Source organism: Syzygium oleosum, unplaced genomic scaffold (assembly GCF_021117445.2).
Source record: "Syzygium oleosum isolate NSW1041296 unplaced genomic scaffold, Sole_v2.1 Sole_v2.15, whole genome shotgun sequence".
In the NCBI taxonomy this organism is placed as follows: domain Eukaryota; kingdom Viridiplantae; phylum Streptophyta; class Magnoliopsida; order Myrtales; family Myrtaceae; genus Syzygium; species Syzygium oleosum.
Genome location: NW_026607499.1, coordinates 5,563,701 through 5,588,574, shown reverse-complemented (window position 1 = coordinate 5,588,574; position 24,874 = coordinate 5,563,701). Strand labels below are relative to the sequence as shown.

General features: G+C 40.6%; 1 protein-coding gene and 1 pseudogene across 1 annotated transcript; one reads left to right on the top strand and one right to left on the bottom strand.

Moving 5' to 3' along the window:
- Positions 1-10,210: 10,210 nt before the first annotated feature.
- On the bottom strand, positions 10,211-10,804 carry LOC130140078 (uncharacterized). Its single transcript, XM_056318448.1, has one exon. The coding sequence runs from the start codon at positions 10,802-10,804 to the stop codon at positions 10,211-10,213; it is 594 nt and encodes a 197-aa protein (XP_056174423.1).
- A 1,548-nt stretch (positions 10,805-12,352) lies between these two features.
- LOC130140077 (SPX domain-containing membrane protein At4g22990-like) lies at positions 12,353-24,365 on the top strand (annotated as a pseudogene).
- The last annotated feature ends 509 nt before the right edge of the window (positions 24,366-24,874 follow it).

Sequence of the window (24,874 nt, the reverse complement as noted above, 5' to 3'; positions counted from 1 at the left end):
ATTGGCAAGACAACATCAATTAAATCACCAAAATTAAAAAACATTTGAGGTATGTCGCATTATGAATCTTCGCGGTCTTTGGAGATGTGGGACTCCTAAGCGATTATTGAAAAACATGTGTAACTTAATCTTAATTTAAAATAAAAATCCGAAACACGATACCCGGCCTGACCTAACCCTACCCAATTGTGTGGCTATATTTTGTTTGGGTCTTGGCTCGGGTCGGGCCAAGCATAAATGTTCAATATTTCGGGTCGGGTCAGGTATCATGAAAACCCGACTCATTGATACCTCTAAAATTTAGATATTAACAGTTGCCCTTTTTTGAAATAAAGTGAATTGTATACAAGAAGAGAAGAGAGATTAGCCTGGAAATCAAGTATGGCAAAAACAAACAAAGAAAGACAGTTCACCCGAGCAAATACAAAAATGGGTATCCTTTTTGTAGTTATAATCCTTTCCATGTAGGACATTTTAATGCAATAAACGCATATTAGTGACGAGATAGATTTTCAAGAATTGAGACCGAAATTAAATGCTTGGACTAAATGTAGGGGGTGGGGTCATCGCATCCTCCGAAAAATTTAAGCTCTTCCAAAATTACGTAATTAGGACATATTGAGTAAGTTCTTCGTAAATTTCTTCTAAATTTTAAATTGGAAATGCCTAAATCGAACGCGTGGCAGGACGTAACGATAACAAGCATGGAGATTGCCGTGGATGGATAATAACACCACCCACCTCACGCCAAGTGGAGATTCTATTATTTATTTTCGTCAGGCGTGCATTGTCCAAGTTTCACGTCAAATCACCGTCAGATACCACTCCAAAACCCCCCCAAGCCCATCCACCATCTGATCTAACTTTCAAGAATCATCATCCTTCACCTTCGTCCTCGCTCCTCCACGGTCAATCTCTTCTCCACCCACTTCACTCCCCAGTTCCCCTTGAAACACCCTCAAAAGTCTAGCTTTGAATCGAGATCTGCCTCCACATAACGAGCAACAAGATTCAGACTCGCCCAATGTCACTCCCCGAACCCTACGGACACGCAACATCCCGCTATGATCGTTAATATGCGACGACCCAGGACTCGTCGCCGACCCCTTTTCTTTTTATCTTTGAATTACGCAAGCGGAAACGATCAAAATAATCCCCGGACAACAACAATAAATAGGAATAGTTAGGAAAATAAATCACAACAGTCAAACAATGCTATTTTGATTTTCACTTGATTAACCCTGTGAACATACTTACAAGCCCACTTCGAGTGTTTCCACAAAAAGCCAGTAAAAGATAAAGGCTAGGGTTAATCTACTCCATCCAAAAGATTAGCTTCCAGGCTTAACCCTCAAAGACCAACCAAAAACTGCGGTACTCCAAACCGCATAGGAAGCAACGACATGCTAAGGTCCTGAAAAAGGTTTAACAACAACAAATGAGATAAAATCTCAATAAGTTAATGGCCTAAGCCCCGTTTAGAAAGCCAACTCGCACGGGGGTTCCTAACCAGGCAATACAACATCAACAACAACATTATTAAACAATCACAGGCATCCTTACCTCATCTTGGTACACTCGTTGATGAAATGAACATGTCACGTACTCGAAGCATTTAAATAGATTTCCCATACATCAAAGCATCACAGGCGCGCGTGTCTCGATTATAAGACAGAATCCACTTGGGCACGTCCCATACCATGCCTAGCAGTTTCTATCACATAATCATGTACTATGCATCACACGTATTCCAGTTATTACGCTCCCTTGGGGCCACTACACATCAAGCGATCTGCAGCAAGATGGCAGTCTTCCGGCATAACCGAGCTCCGTTCCGCCTCGTTGGGCACGGCTATATCAAACGATCTACAGTAAGGCGGCATTCCAATACGGCAACATCAAACGATCTACAGTAAGATGGTATCCCGTAAGGAGCGTCGAGTCCGGCCTCGGGCCGCGACAAGGCATCCGGAGTATCGGCAATCCAGATAATCTCCAGGCATCCGATAAATCGAGTATTGTCAAGCGATCTACAGCAAGACCCCGATAAATCAGGCATCGTCAAGCGATCTACAGCAAGACGGCTCCGACGTGTGACCACACAAGCACACAAGCATTCCGGCCAATTATTATCTTTTCAATTAGCCCATGCGTCCATGAATAGTGCTCACACAATGCCGCATAACAAATCAAGTGGTCACACATGCAAACAGTTAATCAATAAGTAAATCTCATTTCAAAAATGCTTTCTTTCTCAAGATATCAAATTCATTTTGTAGACATAGCGATGACAAATATTCATTTTCGAAAACTCGAAATCATTTAATGAAAATAGTTATAAAAATCATTTAGCTATACCAACTAATTTTCACGGAAAAACATAGCCTAAGCATCACAATTCAAGCATAAAAATCACAACTTGACGTTAGAAATTATCCGAAATTATTAATATTTAATTTCGGAAATGATTTATTTTAATAATAAAATATTAATATTTAAATTCGAAATTTATTATTTAATAATAAAACAATACTTAATTCCGAAAATAATCAATCAAATCACTTAGCTAAATACACTAATTTATACAGTGAAATCCAACTTCGGAATCACCATCCAAACATAAACGATCACAATTCGGTATTAAAAATAATTCGAAATATTAATATTTAATTTTCGGAATTAAAATATTTTTAAATAAAATAATAATATTTAATTCCGAAAATCAATTTATTTAATAAAATAAATAATAATAATAATAATAATAATAATAATAATAAAATAGTCGATAATTTATCACCAAATTTGCAATAACCTATCACCACAACCAATGATAACCTATAAATAGCACGATAACCTATCCTCCATGGTTATCAAATAATCTAACATTAACTTATAAATTAAAGGGAAAAAATCACCAAAAACCTCAAACTTTGCCCTATGTGACACATTTACCCCAAACTTTTTTTTGTGACACCAAAAACCCCAAACTTTGCTATTTGTGACACATTTACCCCAATATACTGTAGCCTAGGGTATTTTAGTCTTTTTCCCTTTTTCTATTTTTTTCTGTTTTTTTTTCTTTATTCCGGCAGGGCTGCCCTCGCCGGCGAGGTCTCCGGCGACCTCGCCGGCGCAAGTGAGGAGCTACCGCTCACCGGGCGAAGGCGCCCCGCCTCACGGTTCGGGTGAAGTGACACTCCGCCCGCCCCAAAGCGAGGGCTGCCCTCGCCTGCGTCGAGGCGCCCCCCGCCCACCGGAGCTCGGGGAGGACCCTCGCCCCGCCCAGCGAGGCGCTGCCGCTCGCCTAGGCGTGCGTAGGCCGCCTCACGGCCGGCGAGAGCCCGCCCGCCCCAAAGTGAGGCCGCTGGGAGCCGGCGAGGCGACCTCGCCTCGACGCGGTATGGGTCTCTCACGGACTGGGCGAGCAGGCCGCCCTCGCTGACGCCGGCTGGTGGCCCTCGCGTCCGGCTGGCGGCCCTCGCGATGCCGGCGAGGTCGCCTCGCCCGGGCGAGCGGTGGCGCCTCGCGACGCCGGCGAGGGGCGAGGGCGGCGTGGTGGCCGCCTCGCTCTCAGTGCAGGGCGACACCCGACGCGGCGAGGGCCGCCTCGCCGATCTCGGGCAAGGGGGCCCTCACCGTGTCGAGCGAGGCGGCCCTCGCGCATCCGGGAGGCGACCCGCCCGACGCCGCGAGCGCCCCGCCCGCCTGTGCGAGGCGGCCTTCACCTCGCCCGGGCGGGCGAGGTCCCTCGCCCGACTCCGCCGAGGCGAGGGCCGCCTCGCCCAACGCCGGCGAGGGCGCCTCGCCTCGGGGGGGCGAGGGTCCTCGCCCGGCCGCGGCGGGCGAGTGGCCGCTCGCCCAACGCCGGCGAGGGCCTCCCGCGCCGACGAGGTCGCTCGAGACCTCGCTGCAGGCCGGCGAGGTCGCGTGAGACTCTCACGCCGAGGGCACTTTGGCGGAAAAAGAAAAAAACAGAAAAAAATAGAAAAAGGGAAAAGACTAAAATATCCTATGCTACGATATCGTAAAATGCACAAATAAGAAAATTCTGTGCTTTTTGTGTCACAAAAAAAAGTTTGGGGTAAATGTGTCACAGATGGTAAAGTTTAGAGTTTTTGGTGATTTTTTCCCTAAATTAAATTACTAAACCAATCATTAACCTAATCTAAACATAAATTAAACTACTCTAAGTAAGTTTAACATCCTAAACGAGGGATTAGGGGTTAATTTACTCGTCTAACTACGGCGACTACAAGAGGATGACTGCGACGAGAGTGGTCCGTGGTGGTTTCCGGCTTGGGCTCGGAGGCCGGCGGACGGACGACGAACGGTGGCAAATGGAAGCGACGAAGAAGCGGCTACTGTGGGGCTGCTCCGGCGCGGCCTGGGGCTGTTCCAGGCGGTAATGGCAGCTGATGGCGGTGGCTGGGGTTGCTGGACAGCGGCGGTGAGCGGCGGAGACGGACGGCGGGTGTGGCCGGCGAGAGGCGCTTCTCGAGCGCAGCTTGGGTGAACCAGCGACGGGAGGTTCGGGGCAGCTAGGGGCGGTCCCGCTCGGCTAGGGGGAGAGCTGGGACGGCGGTGGTTCACGGTGAGAAGGGCGGCGTGCAGCGGGGATGGACAACGGCTGGTCCGGCGAGGGGCACAACTCGCGCCTAGCTGGGGGAAAACGGCCGGAACGGGGGTTGTGGGCGGCGCTGCTCAAGTAGGGAGGAGCTGGGGTTGTGGGGGTGTGACGGCGGCGGCTGGCTCAGGCGGAAACGGTCCGGTTGGTGAGCAGCAAGGTGAAGCCGAGAAGAAGCGGACGCCGGGCAGAAGCAAGACCAGCGAAGGATAAGAAGAAGAGAAGAAAAGAAAAGAAAAAGAAGAAAAAAGAAAAAGAAGAAGGGAGGAAATGATAGGGTTGGTGGGAGTGGGTGGAGGTCAGCCGAGAAAATGGGGAAAGGAAGAGAAAGAGAGATGTAATGATCGCGATCCAACGGTCCACAGTTGAATCCGAAAACGATCTAATGGCTCACTAAAAATTCTAATTATAAACCAAGAAAAAATCAACGGACACTAAATAAAATAAACCCAAAGGGAGGTTTACTAGTCAAAATTCGCACCCGGTTGAAATTTTCACTTTCCGATTAATCTGGGCAATTTTGAGGCTGGCCACAATAATATCGACACCGTCCGATTTAATTCATCCCGGAACTCCGAGAAATTCGACACCAAAATTTGGGCTCTAAATAACGGCCAAATTCGATCGAGTGCGATTCTAGCGAAATCTCAATTTAAAAAAAAATAATAACCAAGAGTGATCAGTTCCCGGACGAGATTTTACTATAAGCACATTGACGAATTACACGTTTTATAAATCCAAAAAATGGGCCGAAATTCGGAATATCACACCCAATTTCCGTCGAGATCACAGTCATACCGGCTCACGGGCTCAAGAACCATATTTTAAACTAATAATTTGTTTGTACTTTTAGAAAGTATTTGTATGGTCTAAATATTTTATACATGCATGTAAAAGGTAACGCTGTTTGTCTCCGGTAATTATTCGGTGTTTGTGACGGCAAAACACCACAGTTTGTACGATATTCGGGTATTCAAAGAGTCCAATGCATGCCGTTGATTAAAAAAATTAGTAAGTTCTCGTGCCAAAAGGGGGAAAAATTTAAAATATGGGTGGTCGTTTCCGGAGCGGCTAGGTTTCAGAATAAGAATTTGTAAAGTATCATATCAGCGTTGCTTCCCGGTACCTGAAATTGGGAATTGAACCGGCCTAAAACCGAACCGACTGGTTTTTGGACCCGAGAACCAGCTTCGCCCATTTGCAACTTCAAACAAATTTCGAGCGACATTATAATTGATTTAGGAAAACATGTCATGTTAACAACCTCTGAGGCTCTGACATAGTGCTCAAAGCGTTGTGGCCCAGGTTTGATCCCCATATCGCGGTTAGCAATATTTCATACGAAAACAATTGAACATCTACGGTTTAGATTCCGTAGGTGTCTAATAAGTGAAATGGACTTAGATATAGAAATAAGAGAGAGAAAAAGAGTTCTAAGAAATAGAGCGAATACGTGAGCAAATACGGTAGCTCGGCGGCCTATTTGGCTTAATCCACTTCCGAGTTCTAACACCGAAAGGCTCGAACTCGCTAAGTAATCCTGAGATATAAACCGAGTTTACGGATCAGTGAAAGGATTCAAAACAGTGCACAGAGAGCTGTTTGAGAGCTTTTTGAATGCCAATGGCCACTTTTAGTTGTTGCTTTTGCCTCTCGCTCGACTGCAATAACGTCATTCTGCTACCCGACATCTCTTTAGTTTCATCACAAATTGGCCACTATGTCCTGATCTTCTCCAGGCTGTGTTAGGCATATTATCATGCCCAGAAACAGTTGTAAAACACCAACTTAAAATCAAATGAAATCGATAAAGAAGATTTTTTTCCTCAAAGAGTTGTACTTCTCAGGTTACACACTCAAAAAATGCGTACGCACACGCATAACTAGATGGAAAGCAATCTTATGTTGTTGTCACTATCATAACATATTAAATCACGTTGTTGGCCTGACAAAGAAAGGTAACCAACACCTCATTCTTCACGTTTCAGGTGGTCTCTTGAATCATCAGACTCGGTAAAATCCAGACATGAACATGTACAAAGAAGGAGAGGTTGAAAACGTACATACTAGGACAGACAGAACACATAGGACGCTGCTATTACAACTACAGCCCACAGCTTGTCCTTCAACATGCTCTGAAACTCGAATTCTCTTGAACTAGAAGTTCAGGAATATGTAGTTTGTGCCAGGCACTTGGGCCTTCTATACTTCCTCCGTTCCGTTGTTGGTACTCTTCAAGTTGTTATGCTTGCATAGCGGGCAGGTAGCATTTACGTATGGCCATTTATCTACACAGGTACAATGAAAATGATGACCGCACGGAAGTTCCCTCAGATCGACCCGTCCTCGTAAGCTGAAAGGCAAATGCAACATTCCTACAGTTACCACAGATACCAATTTCAAACATGCAGGAACACAATGATGTTTCAGCGGGTTCCATATTGACCAAGGGATGGCAAAAGTCGTGGAAGGAACAATTTCTATTTTCACCTATCGTCAGGTAAAATGTTTCTAACATTTGGTCTCTCATACTTTTTATACGAATACTAACAGCTCCAACGGAACTCAAGAGAAAATTGGACTACGTACTGCATCATCTTGCGATAGGTAATGTTCAATGGGCGAGTCTTTGGTGCCACATGTTGAAAATATGGGATAAATTGATGGGTGAATGAATGAAAAATTGATGCTCAAAGAACATCCTTGAGTTGGAAATGGGAAGTGGAAAAACACTAGTCCCACATTGGAAAAGAAAGAAGGCTATGGAGTACTTTATATACAGTTACACTCATTTGAAGTGATAATTATCATGGCACAAATATTATGCCTCGCGCGCAGGCGCAGGGGGTGCAAATCCGACACCTGAGACTTGGGCGTGCGTTCGCACATCCCGTATACACGAGTGCAGGACCGAAGCGTGGGCCTCGCGATTAAGCCCAATTTTACCCTTCGGCTCCTTTTTTTTTTTACCGCCGCAATGCGTGGGACCGCAATATGATCGGAGTGTTATGTTTTTTTGAGAATCGCTCTGCCAGTTACGTAGAACCGCAGTACGATCGAAAACAGGCAGCACCTTTTTCCAGAAGTGTTATGTTTTTTTGAGAATGGCTCTGCCAGTTACGTAGAACCGCGGTATGATCAAAACAGGCAGCGCCTTTTTTCACGTGCTCCAGAAGTGTTATGTTTTTTTGAGAATGCCTCTGCCAGTTACGTAGAACCGCAGTATGATCAAAACAGGGCAACACCTTTTTTTACGCACTCCAGACATGATGACAGCTTTCTGACGCGGGGCGTTCCTCGACGACCCACCGCTATCCCCACTACATCCGTGTAATTGAAAGGAAACGAAACTTTCCGTCCAATACTTGTTCGTTAACCAAAAATGGCGCTTTCGTGTGAACGCTCGCGGCCTGCCCCATCTCCCTCTGCCCGTGAAAGCTCGCCGGCTGCCCCATCTCCCTCTGCCCTATAACCATTATCATCCTGCAGAAGACAGATAACCATGGCTGCTTTCTTGCTTTTGATTACCGTTTCTCTCGCCGCCGCCGCCCCCTCCCCCGTCGTCCCCGCCGGCACCGTCCCCTCGGCCTCCGCCGCCACCATCGCCGTCACCGCCCCCTCCGTCCCCATCACCCCCGCCTCCGCTTCTACCTTCGCCAGCACTTCCCCCTCCCCTGCCGTCGCCGCCGCCGCCGCCGTCCCCTCCGCCACCGCCGCCGCTTCCACCACCACCACCGCCACCGTCCCCTCCGCTGCTGCTGCCGCTTCCGCCGCCGCCGCCGCCGCCGCCGCCGTCGCCGCCCCCTCCGCCGCCGTCGCCACCGCCTCGGCCACAGTCGCTGCTGCCGCGGCATTCGCGCCGAACAGCTCCTCGGTCCCTTTCGCTGCATTTAACATGGGTGGAAGGCCAGTTGGCAACGACCTCAGTATTTCGGAGCTGGGGGCCCTATTTACGGTAGCCTTCATTATCCTAATCATGGTTATGGGATTTCTTTTTGTTTTATACAGGTTCTGCAGGTATCCTGTCCCCATGAGAATCAAAACAGCGTGCATTGAACTGCAGATTGGAAATGATGAAAGATAGTGTGACTATATTATCGACTGAATACTTATATTAATGCATACATCAGTCATACTTATATCAACGTAACTATATTATCGCCTGAACACTTAAATAAAAGTGAAGTCGAAATTTTGAGGAAAGTAAACCTCTAATTACTATTTAGTTTTTGTATTTTCTTTTGATGGATTGATCTGTTTATCCTAACTTGACGACATCACAAAAAAATATGTATGACAATAAAAAAAAAACCCAAAAGAAGGTATCCTGATATGAAATATCTTGACGAAATTCCAACTATGGAATTTAGATTAATTTACAGCAGCACTTACTTCAATGCCAAAACTTTTCGAGCGATCACTCGAGTGCTACATTTGTTAAAAATTATTTACTTGAGCGCCATCGACGATTTGTCCTGCTGAATTTTTGACGTGACATTAATTTATTATATAACATTCAACCCCAGCAAGAGGAAGTCAACAAACAAGTCTCTACATGATGTCATTACAGATTTGTTTGCCCCAAATTAAAGAAATTGGGCAAAATTTCAGAGTGTTCTCGAAGAACTTTAACCCCAATTCATCAAATTGGGGCAAAGTCACCTTATTCCTATTCTTCAGGCCATATGTAAAATACTACTTTGCTTTGATGTTGATTCTTTTATGTAACATTTCTATTCATTTATATGACAATGGGACAACACGAGGCCCTATCCCGGATGGGGAAAATTTTCTCCGTAAAGAATGCCCTGCCGGGCATCTGGTAAGGCAACAAGTGGAGCAAGATGAGGTAGGTAAAAGCAAAGTTAGATTTTATGGACTAAAGTTACAAACTTAGAATATTACAAAATTTAATAGGTCATAATTTAAAAAGAAGATGGGAGAAGAAGTGGCGGTAATGGGAAACAAAACATGAGGGAGAAAAAATATGCTTAATTAATGATTCATCACTGTGCAAAGTAGAAGGATATTTTAGTTAGTTAGAGATAAAAATAGAAGGTGAAGAATAGCGATGGGAAAGATAAAACTAGGGCGAATGGGTGATTGATGTTGTTTCCTAACATGTACGGTTATTTTAGTCAATCAAAAATAAATGGTGTGTATCAAGCCGAAGAGGGGGTGAATAGAGTTGCCCTTTTTTGGTCAAAAAAATAAAAATAAAATACTATATAGATTTCGCTGGAGGCTGAATATTTAAATCGAAGAAGATATTCCTGCATCTAAATTATAAAAATAAAAGCTAAACAAAAGTAGTTTTCAAAAAAGAAATTTTCCGTGGTCCACATATTTTAGTACTAAATGCGTAAATTAATCTTTTATGCATACATAGATTCCATTAAGTTGATCAAATCATTCTATAAATAGATTTTTTGTAACAAGGTAGTGAAACATAATTTTGAATAGTAATTGTTCATATACTTTGAGGAAATACATTATCGCATTTGCCCAGCCACAACCAACTATAACGAAGACAAATACGCGTAAATTAAATTCGTCAATCACATGATCTCGTCCAATAATTATGCCTCACTTCCGTATGCCCTTGACACGAAAGATGCTAGGTCCATAGTTGGATTTAACCATTTGGAATAGCAGGGGAAGTTGAAGTACTATGAATAAAGTCACGGGAAGAGAGGTCGGCAAAGTAATGGGAATAACAACCCACTGCAATGTCTTATCCAGCACAAACGTGGGAGTTGCAGCGAAGGCCACCAGCATGAAAGCCGAGGAGAGGAAGAGAGAAGAAAGGCCCATTATGATCTTCTTATTGTCAAGAAAATCTAGCGGCTCATCCCGCGAAATTAAGATGGCTAAGAATACAACGATGGCCATTACGGAGTAGAGCAAACCTAACCCATATGAAATTGGAAAAACTAGGATAGAGTCCTTTAATGGGAATCCATTATTGTCATTATTGGTTCCAGGCACAGTGAAAGTAACAGCGAACAACACTGTGGCAATTAAAGTCGAGACGAACATACATTTATCTGCCGTCTCCTTCACCCACTTCTGTCCATTCTCAAGCAACTTTTTGTGATTCTCCACAAACATTTGCCAGTATGTTATTTGTTTGGGCCCTGAGCTGGTGGTTCCCATGTCAGGGGTAATCCAACTTTCCATAGCGTATGCACAAAAAGTCACAAACATGAGTTACAATAACTGGATAAATTATTGAAAATTTTCAAAAAATGACAAAGGAACATCTCATGGAGATTAGGGCTTATCCAACACTTGATGCGAAATTGCTTAGAGGTTAAGTCCATCTTTGCTAGCAGAATCTTTTTGAGCTTCCTTGATTTCGTGCTTCAATGTAGCCAGATGATAGATGTATGGAAAGCACTATGTTTCTTCTTTCCTATGAATCAAGTTTCATCCAATTTGGAATCTTCTAGAGAAATTTATGTAAAAAATATTAAGAGCTGGCTGGGAAAGCCGAGAATGAGTCTTTAAGTATTTCCCGTGCTTTGTTGAGACCTATGCATTGTATATTTTTTCTAGAGTCATTTGAGTCAAGAGTCAATGTCAGGATTTATGATTTGTCTAGGGGTTGTTTGTCCTCATGGGAATAAAATGTTAGTGTTACGGGATTTGCCCATGCTTGGAAGGTTAGTGTCCCGCAGATGTGAGAAGTTGATGTTTGATAAAGTTGCAGTAAAAGTAAAAATCTGCATTTGAAGAACTTACAAAATGCAGATATCTGAATCTCCATATTTTCAAGGAATGAGGAGACGCAGCAGTCTAAACAATTTTTAAGGATGAGAATGAATTACAAAGATCCATAGTTTGATGATGTTTCAGAATGCATGAGATAATTAAGAAATCATCAAAGCACGTGCATTAAGAGATAACATGATATATGTTAGAAAACATTAATTATCAACAATGCATATAACTCTTCCTGTCTAACTCCCCCTGTCTTGATGCTAATATTTTTGGAGCATATTTTATAAACAACAAACATTGGCTCAGATATTATCACATCAAAATCTCTCCCCCTTTTTGTCATCAGCATAAAAATAATAATAAGAATAGTGGATAATATGCAAAAGGTAGTTTCATTAATTCAACAGTTTGGGGGTACAACCAACGGCAGCAAATAAGAAAACAGGAGCACAAAAGATAACATCATTTAGGAGGTGCGAGTGCGTTTTCTCTACTTGGATGAGGTAGGAGGTTTGGATTATAACACTCTGGATTTAGGATGGACTGCTCAAGTTTCACTAAGCATCAAGAAATATTGAAAATGGTAGTTTTGATTTCTCAAACATCAGCTTGGAGTTGCGCGAGAGCGGCAGCAGGAGTAGCAAATGTTTCCACCGGTGATGGTGATCTCTTGGGTCAATGGATTGTCTCTACACTAGTGCCTTGGCTTTCTTCTTCCTTTCCTTTTCAGCCTATTCTGGCAATCTTTCCTTGAGAATAACCTTTGCTCGTTCATCATCTCCTTGGCCTATATGGATCAATTCATCCTTATGATTTACCCATCCATCAGGAGTCATTCTCAGCTTCATCTTTTCAAGTGTTTTCTTCCCAATCTCGATGTTCAGCAGGCTCTAAGCGGTGACATCAGTAACGTCGAATCCTTGTGCCGAAAGATGCAAGCGATCAATACACTGGAAGGAAGTTTGCCAACCTTCTTTCTTGTTGTTCAACACGTGGATAAAAAACATGTGCAAGAGGGAGAAGTCTTTGAATTTGGTGAGAATGGCCCAAATGACTCTTTCCTCATAATGTGATACGTCATTTGTCGAAGATGATTTTGGACGAAGATGAGATGACTTCCGTTCCTCAATATACCGACTCACAATTTCAACACTGTACATGATATCTAGTTCCTTACATGTCAAGTATCTCAAGCTTCCAATCAAGCTTCTATAGTATGTTGGATCAATATCGACACCATCATCAAATTTCTAAAGCTCAGCTTCGCACTCCATTGGTGTATCGACAGGTGTACAATTTTTTATATTGAATTTTTCAAGGATATTTTCTGCATATCCTTTTTGGGAAATGAAAATCCCACCTATACTTTGCTTCACTTTTATGCCAAGAAAATAAATTCATGAGACCATTTTCAATCATCTTAAATTCCTTCGTCATGGATGCCTTAAAACAAGGTCATCGACATATAAACAAGCCAATAGAACATCACATTTTTCTTGCTTCAAATAAAGTGCATCCTCATATGGACATTGAGAGAAGCCATTTGCCTTGAAAGAAACATCAATTTTGGAATTCCATGCTTTGGGTACTTGTTTAAGCCCATATAGAGCTTTCTTCAACCTCAACACTTTGTCTTCGTGACCTTTCACAATAAACTCTGTGGATTGTTCAACATAAATCTCCTTATCAAGAATGCCATTTAAAAATGTTGATTTGACATCCATTTGATAAATTTGCCAATAATTTTGAGTTGCAACAAAAATGATTAATCTATTCGTTTCCATACGAATGATAGGGCAAAAACTTCATCATAGTCGATCCTGGCCTTTTGCTTTAATCCCTTCGCGACTAATCTAGCCCTATACCTTGTCACTTCACCTTTCTTGTTCTTTTTTGCCTTGTACACCCATTTGACATCGATCGCTTTCTTCTCCTTCGGAAAATCAGTAAGCTCCCCTGTTTGATTATTCTTGCTAGCTTCAATTTCTCCATTCGTGGTCTTCCTCCATTTTTCTTTTTTGGCAGCATCATCGTGGACAAGCAGCTCACAATTTGCAATAAAGCTACAAGGTGAAGCTCATTGGTGGCTTCATAAAGCTCAGACAGTCTTCTCGACCTTGGTATTATCGGTTCATCGGCATTTTTTGAAGAAGTTTCATCAAGCCCAATATATTAAGATCCTGTCTATATTTAACCCAAAACCAAAGCCCCTGTTTCATAATTTATGAATGGCTCAGGCCATACTTTCACCACCATCTTCATGTTTCATCCAGAACCGACCTTCAAGCTCGCTCACTAACTCGATGAGCTGGTCCATGGAGTCACTCATTCTTCAAAGGCAACAATTGAAGGAAAAAAATTGCTAAAACGGGTTAAATGTGTCAATTCAGGTCGGGTATGGGTTACTAAATTTGTCTTACATATACATGGGTCAATTTGGGTCGGATCATCTCCGACCCAACCCAAACCCATCCAACCCACCCATTTAACTGGCGTACTTGTGACTTTGCATTATATTCTTTCATCACTATCCTTCTTATTGATAACCAACTCATGTCTCATGATTTTATTAAGATTGCAAAACCGCAATATTTAGCTTCTTTTTTATTTATTTTGTATTCTCTTATCTCTTATACTTTGTTTGCAGATAAAGATTGTTGCGTTTGGCAAAAAGTTGAAGGAAAGTCGAATTGCGGAATGGCAAGGGTATGTCTAATACGTTAAATGCGGTTCCGTTGCCCTTTCTTTTGCTCGAGTCCTAGGGAGACTAATCAAGATAGGCATTGGTGGTGATTTGATCACGATCCCATGTTGAGATCTAAAGCAATGCAATTTGTTTCTAGATGGTGTTATATCACCTGTCTAACGTTTGTCATTGTTGCTCAGTGAACAGTTCCCTTCACCTCCTTGAGATGTCAAATGTTGAAAATTTTTCGAAACTGTCATTATCAGTTTTCATGTTAATCTAAAATCACGTAAGATCATCATAACGCATTCATGATCTTAACAGACCTTCAATTTTCTTTTACATCTGTAGATTTCAAAATGAATCTATTGCATCATTTACTAAGTAGTTTATATATTCCTGCATGATCACAACTTAAAATTATCTCATCAAACCGGCCATGTCATTACATAAGCTCAAATTCATGTATAGCAAAAAAAGGGCAGTGGAAAATTGTTGAAATAGTTTGTTATCATGAAAAGATGTGACTCTTTATCATGAAAAAAAATGTTATTATTGACATGAAAAGTGGTGATGGTTCGTCATGGAAAGTGGCGATATTGGAGATAAGGTACATATTCTAAGAGATGTGTTAATTGGTTGTCTATAAATAACACCAGATCATACATTGTTTAGCACAACTATTCAAAACAACTTCTACTTAGTAACACTCTTCTTCTCTTTTCATACACATAACTTTGATAACACATTTAAGGCGAAATTCCAATGGAGAAATTGAGTAATTGATAACTTGTTTGTTGGAGAAATTTGATTGTTGTTGAAGATAGAGCAGTAGTTATAGATCTTTGATGCATTGGTGCGTGATGACGATCACTACCCTTTAGGTATTATTTGGCTCCACTATTGTTGCTACCGTGATTATAATAAATATACCTCCAAGATATAAAATAGAGCCACAGAGAAACGAGTTCGACAATTATTCAATTTCTTTCTTGAAATTTCACCTCAAATGTGTTATGAAAAGAGAAGGAGAGTTACGAAGAAGAAGTTGTTATTTTGAATAATTGTGATGAACAATGTATGATTCGATGCTATTTATAGACAACCAATCGACGCATCTCTTGAGAATAGGTACCTTATTCCCACCATCACCACCTTTCATGATGAACCATCGCCACTTTTCAAGTCAACAATCATTTTTTTTAATAACCAAGAGTCACCTCTTTTCATAACCAAGAGTCGCATTTTTTCATGATAACAAACTATTTTAACAATCGCTTACTCAATTTGTTATATATACTAATATACATAAATTCATACATACAAGAAGGTATCTATTAAGATTTGAACTTTTCAATAATATATGTTAGGATTCGGCGCACAATCACAAAGAAAACAAAGAGTAAAAGCGAGAAAGAGAATTTGAGACGCAAGGTTTTATCCCAGTTCACCTTTAACTAGGGCTACGTCCAGTTGAGGATTCCATTTTAATTAGCACATCGCACCTCTCTATTACGTCTTTCAAAGAGAAAGAGGACATATATATATATATATATATATATATATATATATATAGGCAATAATTTAATTCAAAATAGGAAACCTTTTTCTAGGAAACTTACTTCAATTAGGAAACCATTTAATTAAAAAACATGAAACTTTTCTTTTTCGGGCTCAAACTATAAAAGCCCTCAAGTAGGACCCCCGTGTTGTCTTATCGCTAAGGAGTATGAACCACACCTCAACAATGTAAATAATTCTATTAACGAAATCAGCGGTAGATTAAATTTTGAACCATGATTCCATTTGTTAATGAAATGATCACACATATGAATTTATACACGTTCGGTTAGAAATTTCCTATGCCTTAGCACTTTTATGGCCTTGTGCTACCTCCTATATTCATGAACATTTACAAAAGTTAATCCAACTTTTGCTAGAAGCAGCACCACTTCTTATGTGCGTAGATGTGAAGTTCCTAACTTATTAACTTACATTGCCTTGCTAAAACCTTGAACTTCATTAAGAGTGTTTTCTTACATCCATCCTCTTAACTTTCTGTGAGTGCTAACATTGTGTCCCAGTAATCGATCACCATAAATATATAATAGCCTGTTGTTACCCATTGAACTTTAATAATTTCATTAGAAATTATAAAGTTGGGTTTCCAGTATACTTGACTATTATCAATTGGTCTAAGACCCATTCATTTGGTAGTATTGCTAATTAAACTTCTCGAGGTCCCTTAGTGAATGGATCAGCTAAGTTATTATTTATCTGAACATAAATTACTGAAATAATTTTATTAGTAATTAATTGTCGAATATACTTATGTTACAAACTAAATGTCTAGATTTTCCATTGTATATTTTATTGTATTCCCTAGACATAGTTGTCTCATAATCACAATGTATAGATATGGCTGCAATTGGTTGTGACCACAACTCTATATCCAAAAGCAAATTCTGTAATTCAGCCTTTTTACCAGCAGCCAATGGTGATATAAATTCAGATTCCATCGTTGATTGAGCTATACATGTTTGCTTCTTTGATGCTCAAGAGACAGCACCATTTGCCATCTCTTTTCATAACTAAGATTCACCTCTTTTCATGATAACAAACTCTTTCAACAAAGGTCACACTAATTGTCTAAAGCATTGTTCTTTGTTTTACTTTTTGCTACTTTCACATATTTGTACATTGAGAAATTTTCTCTAAATTCGGTGTATTCTGATTCTTTATATAGGTACTACATCGATTATAAGATGATGAAGAAAAAGGTGAGACAATATGCTCAACAAATTGAGCTTGGAATACATGATCCGCGGCGTGTCCTGAAGGATTTTTCAAGGATGCTAGATAACCAGGTATCACATCCCTTGAAGTATATACTTGTTCATGAGAGTTGGTGTTATAGTAGCAAAGAAAATGTGAAATTCATGCTTCAAACACGGTCGCTGAATAGGATGCGATATTGGTTGGCTATTTTATTATTGTATGTCTCTGGAGTCATTTTTTATGCGACTCATTCAGCTTTGCTTTTTTGTGAACGGCTGGTAAATTTTGAACTAGTCACGAAGTGTTTTATGTAATTGATTTAGCAGGTTGACAAAACGACAATCCTGTGCCTGCTTGTCTTTTTCCTATTGAACAAAAAAAAGCTGTAATTATTTTGAAGATGAAGAAAGTCACTTGCGGCTTCTATGTCTCTCTCTCTTAGCTTGCAGGAGCATATGGCCGCTTCAAAGGAAGGTGCAATTAGTTTCTTAGGTCATGTTAGTGAGTGCTCAAAGGGTATTGTTAAGTATGCATAATAGGAAATGAGTTGCTATTCAAAGCACCGACCATATGTACCACAAGAAAAGTGAATACTTTGAAAACTGGAAAATTCCTTGTTTTGTTACTTAGCAAGTGCACTAATTACACGGTTGCACAGGTAAAAAAATCCATTTTTTTAGTATCTCATGGGTTGTGGATGGACATGATGGCGTGCATTCTGTGCTTAAGAAGTAAGTGGTGGTGCAGGTGGGGTGTCGTGTTTGTGTGAGAGCATGTGCGTGCAGGTAATTCTTTTATGGAAAAATCGACAATGCAATGTCTCATGCTTTTCTCCCTTTACTTGAGTCTACGAAATAGGTTTCAACTGCTTCATTCTTCGTATGATTCCAGATTGAAAAATCGTCCTTTTCCTGTTGGAACAACAAGGCCTACTTGCGAGCAGGATAGCTAAGCTTGGCGAGCAGCAAGAAGCTCTTCAGGAGCAACCTGATATATCTCAAATATCTGAAGAAAGAGAAGCCTATAGAATTGTGGGAAGTGATCTTCTGAAGTTTCTTTATTTCATCGAAATAAATGCAATAGGTTTGCGTAAGATACTGAAGAAGTTTGATAAGCGTTTTGGTTGTCAATTCACCGACCACTATATCAAGACTCGTGCAAATCACCCTTACTCCCAGCTGCAGCAATTGCTCAAGAATTTGGTAATGTGCTGAAATGGTTACATCTTCTTTTACTCTTGTCGCTTATCGAAATTCTTCTAGAGGATTGTGATTGTCAAATTAAATGTACTGCATTGCATTTCCTCTACTGCTAAATGGACAGTCTACGCGAAAACTTTGATTCTTTAAGATATTTCCATGTGTATTGCAGGGAATAGGGGCTGTAGTTGGTGCAATTTCGCGTAACCTAGGGGAACTTCAGGACCGCCAGGGAAGCGACCTATCAATATATGACCAGCCACCTCTTCCTCTCCAGGTTTCCCTTAGATTTAGTTCTCTGTTCAACTTGCTCAAGTACATCATGTTGCCAGCTTAGTACTTCCCTGCAGCCAAAAGTTGATTCTCTCATGTAGGGATCCAGTCTTGGATTTTGTTTCATTATGCCACGTGTTTGCAGGATCCTATCATTGACTCAATGAAAGCTGCTGTGGACAGATTAACACATTCAACTAATTTCCTTAACTTTCTGGCACAACATGCACTCATTTTGCAAGAAGAGCTACCTGCTCCTGTTGATGAACATGTTGAAGATCAAAGATATCATTTTATGTCACTTATGTTGAACTTGGCCAACACGTTCCTTTTTATGGTCAATACATACATCATAGTCCCCACAGCAGATGACTATGCCCTGAGTCTTGGAGCTGCAGCAACAGTTTGTGGTATTGTGATTGGAGCAATGGCAATGGCACAGATATTCTCCTCGGTGTATTTCAGTGCTTGGTCAAATAAATCATACGTCAGGACTCTTCTATTCAGCAGTATCGTTCTCTTTGTAGGCAATGTCATGTCCGCGTTGGCATATGATCTTGATTCCATAGTGATACTTCTTGTGGGTCGGCTTTCTTGTGGGCAAGTAAAAAGTCCTTTTCTTGTCTTTTCTCATGAGTCCATGGTGTGATATGAACAATAAATGCTTTTTTAGTTCATTTGACCAATGTAAACTGTCATTTATCAGGATTACTCAAGCTCATGACTCTATTTGTACTCCGTATTAAGGCAGAAGTCCTTGCATATAAAACCAAAGCCATAGGAAACAGAGGTCGAATTAGCTATATGGATTACCTTTTTATGTTTAAAGCAGTTGTCGTTGGTCTTCTAACGCATAGAGCAGAGGACATCTTTTGTGTTTCTGAAGGCAATAGAGAGTCTGCTCTCTTTGAATCTGCAGTTGTGCACTAAGAATGTCGATTTTCTTGAATTTAATTCTATTATCCATAGTAGCCCATTTTTCTGATTTCTTACGCAAGGAGGCTGCCGACTGTACATCAGCTGTGGAATTAGTTGGCTAGTTATTATGAGTTGTTTTCAACTTTGAACAGTGGTACACAAGGTTCCATTGATGATCCAGTTAGCTTTTAGCATCCAAATCAATGGATTATACTGAAAGTCGTTTCCTCCGACACCATGCTACACCGCATGCACAACTACGAGTTTTGAAAGTTAGGTGCAGAATATTTTCTGCATCTTAACAGATTAGTTGGGCTCCAGATTTCTGACCAGAACCAACTATCTTCAGATAGAATAGGACCAGTTGCCTACCTTATGCACTTCTGGTTCTTGTATTAGCCAAATCCAAACTTTTGATAAAACGCTGGATAAAAAGCAAGAAGTGAAAAACAAGTACGAGGAAAAAAAGACTTCATCATTTGACACCATTCTAACATAGAGCATCTAGAATACATTGAGGTTCATTCAGTCCGCCGATGGTGGAGCGTGCTCTTTGTCCTCCTCTAATTTGGCCATAGCTTTTGTTCTCACTGCCTTCATTGCATTGAAATGATAGAAAAAGAGGCTACTGACTTGAAGAAACCCCAAAGTATCTAATAGCGGCAGGTTTTGCATCTGCTTTTGTATTTCATAATGAAGGACTTCACGCTAGTTCATCTGTGATGGGAAAGTAAAAGGATAACAGACTTGCATCTCTTCAATTTCAGGTTAGGTTCTGCTAGAGCTGTTAACCGGCGTTACATCAGTGACTGTGTGCCATTGAAGATCCGCATGCAGGCCTCCGTGGGTTTTGTCAGTGCAAGTGCTCTTGGGATGGCTTGTGGTCCTGCTCTTGCTGGACTACTACAATACAATTTTAAGATGTACAAGTTGACAATATTTAATCAAGACACTTTGCCTGGATGGGTAATGGCTGTGGTTTGGCTTATATACTTAATATGGTTGTGGATCTCGTTTAAGGAATCTTCTCTTGAGGTGGAGGCAAATGAAACACCTCAGGAATCAAATGCTGGTATATGGTGTTTTCACATTTTTCTTTTATTCTGTATTTGCTGGTCATATCCTTGGCTAAGATGTCTTGTTGAAGCACTTGCATTTAATCTAATCCTTTTAGACTTGATAATGTTGATACAAGGACATCCTGTCAAGTAAATGGCATAGAAGTACCCGCTGCTCCTTTAGATCTTAATTTGTGAAAATCGGAGCAAACGTCTTTCCGTTTGGCAAGGATGGACATGTGCCATTTCAGCATTTGAGATTCTTAGGTTATGGTAATGCTAGCACCTTATTCAATGGAAACCAAGAAGATCTAGATCAGCTGGGTGGTGGCTTTGTTGGCATCAAGGGAGCTAAGGTTGTGCTTAATTTGCTTGTTTTATCAAGACAAATATTTGAGAGATAAACTCGAAGCTGTGACCTTATCTACAGGATCTCGGTAATTGACTGTGTGTGAAATCAGGCAAAGTGCAAATATCTCTGTCACAAGCCTTTTTTATTTCATTTTGCAAAACCCTTTCTTCTGTAGTCTGAACCCAACCCCCAAAAAGTTACATTTACTTGACATTTTGATTTTTCTAAGCGGGATTGCAGTAATGCATCTAGCCATATGGCTTTTGCCTGTCATTCTACTTCACTGCACGAGATGTCTGCCAGAGGACCAAATTGGAACAGGTTTCCTGAAGGACAATCACCATAGTCTAGATAATAATGTCGTGTTAGATGATGGGATATTATCTGTGACTGGGACGATTTATTGTGTTATTATCGTTGTGTGTGTTCTCTGTGAATCTTCTTTCAACCTAAAATAATTGCCAAGTAACTGTAGCTCTTCCATTTCTCCCCGAGAGTGTTATAAGAATAAAAGATTAGTTCAGAATGCTGGGACTTGCTTATTGCAGAACCAGAAGAGAGGGTGATGCGCTGGAGAATGGCATAAAAAAACCATTGCTTATCAGCTCAGGAAGAAAGGAGCAAGATGAAGATGGTGATGACGAATGTGAAGGACGCGACGAAACTCCTGAAGAATCTCCCTGAGCAGCAACTTCACTTCAATCAGCGTATAGGTTATTGACACCTTCTGTTAAGGTTTGCCATTCCTTCCTACAGCTCTAGAAGTTTGACACATAAATTGTCTTTTGTATTCATCATAATGTGATGTTGAAAAGCTTAAATACATAAAGTGTGAACAAACCAGCTGTTAAGTATGTCCATTTTACTCAGGCAGCTAATGATATCATCTGATCACAGTGTGAGAATTTGCCATAGTCCTAGGATTTGAACATGAATATGGACATTCTCACTACATTGACCGAAAGGTTGCAGACTGAGCTTGGAGTTTTTGTCGTTCTCTATGGGAGGGGCTTATCCAGGGTGATCGTTAGAGTAATGCATCTTAGCAGACCCTCAAATGATAGGCTTCTGACTTTGGAGTACTCGGCCCCTTCTAGTTTTTGTGGATAGGTACTTCACTTGATCTTGAGTTGTCACATCTGAAGTACTAGGCCACCTTGAAAAAGAAAGTGGGAAGGCTTCCATTCATATTGTGATCATACCAAGAGCTTAAACTTGAGCTGCATCTTTGAATGTTCCATCAGACAAGGATATCTTTAATTCCTACTTTCCTGCATCTTTATATGTCTTCACCAGCTGCTGGTGAAGGGAAGTCTCTTGATTCTCGATCCTTATTCTTCACCTAAAATGTTTTCAGGTTTTAGGTAATTTCTTCTGGAGCCAAAGCACTCTGTTCAGAATGTCCTTTAATCAAAGATTTTTTTATCTAATAGGTACAGTTATTGATTTATTTCATGCTAAAGTATGCAATGGAGATACTACTTTCAGAATCCAGTGTCATTACCACATATTACTTCAGTTGGTCCACAAGTAGTGTTGCCATATTCCTGGCGTGCCTTGGCCTGACGGTTCTCCCCGTAAACATTGCAGTCGGAAACTACATTTGTAACATGTTTGAAGACAGGTAAAAACGGAAAGTTTAGCCTCGCCTTTTACTCATCATATTTTGCCGATTTTGGATATGCTCGTTGTAATCATTCTCTCTGACCAAAGAAAAAAAATTGTAATCGTTCTCGTTGATTTGACTGTAGGCAAATTTTATTGGCATCTGAAATTGTGGTTTGCATTGGCATATTCCTAAGCTTCCACATATTCATTCCCTACTCAGTTCCACAGTATGTTATTTCGGGACTCATCATGTTCGTTTCGGCCGAAGTGCTTGAAGGTAAGATTTTGTTCAAGTTGATCAGTTTATAATTTCTTAGGCAGTGCTAATTTTATTATAATGCTGCACTCTAAGAACTTACTTCCCTTTCGACCAAAAATATTTATTTCCTTCAAGAAAAGGGGAAGTGAAAATAGAGAGCTTACAGATTTTTCTAATTTGGACATGCACTGCGCCTACGGGTTTGCAAGTTCCAGGACGGGTAGGATATTGCCTTGGCCTGAAACCTACTCTATTGGCTTTTGGAACTATCCTAGAACTTGGAACTTGTCAGTTCCATGGGTTGCAGGGTACCTTATTCTACCCCGCATTTTTTAGGAAAGTGTTATTGGATAAAAAATTGTCATTGAACATTCAACACAAAACATTTGAATTACTTGATAAAATGCATGTTGATGTCTAATGGTAATATATTCTTAAAAGGGTAATAACATCGGAAGTCTATCCTACTCTAGTGAGAGCATTAACATAGCCAAGTTCGTCACAAAGAGAGGGAGGGATAAATGGAGTTAGAGATTTGTTTTCTCTAGTGGGATTGGGGTTTGCCCACATTTAAATGTCAAAATTCATAAAGAAAAAGAGAAATTCATAAATAAATTAATAAATCTATATTTAATTGAGAAAGATTATCTAGGGTGGTACCATGTATAGGGTACCTGCACAAGCACAAGATAGAATGTAGGATGGTATGACCCCAAATCTTATAATCGACCCTGAACTCCCTAATTCCGAAATTTTGGAATTTAGAACCTATCTTGTGAGTTCGAATAGTCACCTTAGAAATTATTTGACCATTTGGTTCCACATGGTATGCAGTCATCCCTCACCGCACCTCTAGTGTGAATGTCTCATCAAATAGCATGGCGTGTTATATTTAAAGAACTATACAAGTGATAAGGGGAATATGTTGTTCCAGGTAGTAGAACCAAACCATTAGGATACTGGTCACATTTATGTTGATTTTAATTAGATTTGTCAAAATGGGTCATAGACCCATTACTTAACTTATATTTGATGGGCTAAGTTATTATATGAGTTAGCTATATTTAGTAAATGAGTTAAAAAATGAGTTTGGAATGGTAAAACCAAAAATAATATGGGTGGTAAATAAGTTCACAACTTATTTAGACCAAATCTACCTCTATGACTCTTTCTCGTCTTTACTCAATTTCGCGCTCACTCGCTCTGTACTCTCATTTCAGTTTGTCTATAAGTTTTTCGGGAAAGGTTTTAACAATATGGGTCGAATCGGATATCTCTTAATCGAATATGGGTCATTGGATTTGTACTGCATAGAAATTGGTCAATTTGGATCAGATCATTTTTTACCCGACCTGATCCACCCGTTTGTATATTTCTCCGTTATTTGGCAACTTAGTGCTCCTTCACTTCACAATACTGGAGAAACTGTCCTTTACCTTTAGGTTCCTTATTTTTTAGGCATGCATTTGTCAATATTGACCTTTTGCTTTTAATGCAGATATTTACACTCATAGGTACCTAACATGAATGGCAAACACGATATCCAAACTAAACTTGAGTCTGGTTGAGCATCACCTCCAAAGAGGCTTGCTCTTGATATCATGTATTAGATTCTGTAACGTTTACCTCACACTCCTCATCGTTTCAGGTGTCAACTTGTCGCTACTATCTCGCGTCATGTCTTCTCGGCTTTCGAGAGGAATGTATAATGGCGGCTTGCTTTCGACAAAAGCGGGTACCATCGCTCGTGTTGTAGTAGATAGCACCATTACTCTGGCTGGGAACTTGGGTGACATCTGACTCCTGAATGTCACTCTGCTTCCTTCGCTCATCATATGTATCTCATCCCTCATCGCCACACTCTGCACCTACAATTCTCTCTACTAGACTCCTCCATATATGTTTTTACGCTTTCTTCATTTTTTTCACCTATATTTCTCCTCATCTTTTTTCTCCTTCTATTTATTTTTTATTCTTTGACATTTAGAATTCTATAATTGAGAGTCTTATGGGCTTTCCTTCCGTATTAGATTGCAATAAGTTTTGAACCATCTATGTCAGTAAGGTTTAGTGCAGAACTGGGGATTATATTATAAATAGTATTTGGTCTTTGGAATTGCTTCGTGTATGGAAATACTACTATATGCACCAAAAACTGACTAGGCTGTCGATATGGATAGAGACGTGACTAAAGCGTATATATTATCAAGCACGTGACCCATTGTTGACGACCACAAGGATCAATATCCATATTGGCGCACGTCGGTGATTAATTAATGAGATTGGTAAACTATCAAGGTGCCAGGAGAAAGTTGAACGCATAAAGAGCATTAAGATGCAATTACAAGTTTGAAGTCACCGGAGAATAAAGTGATTGAAGTAGTGGAGCAACAAGC

Bases quoted from the DNA above. Each gene is read 5' to 3' on its own strand.
- LOC130140078 (XM_056318448.1), bottom strand. From the start codon at position 10,804: ATGGAAAGTTGGATTACCCCTGACATGGGAACCACCAGCTCAGGGCCC.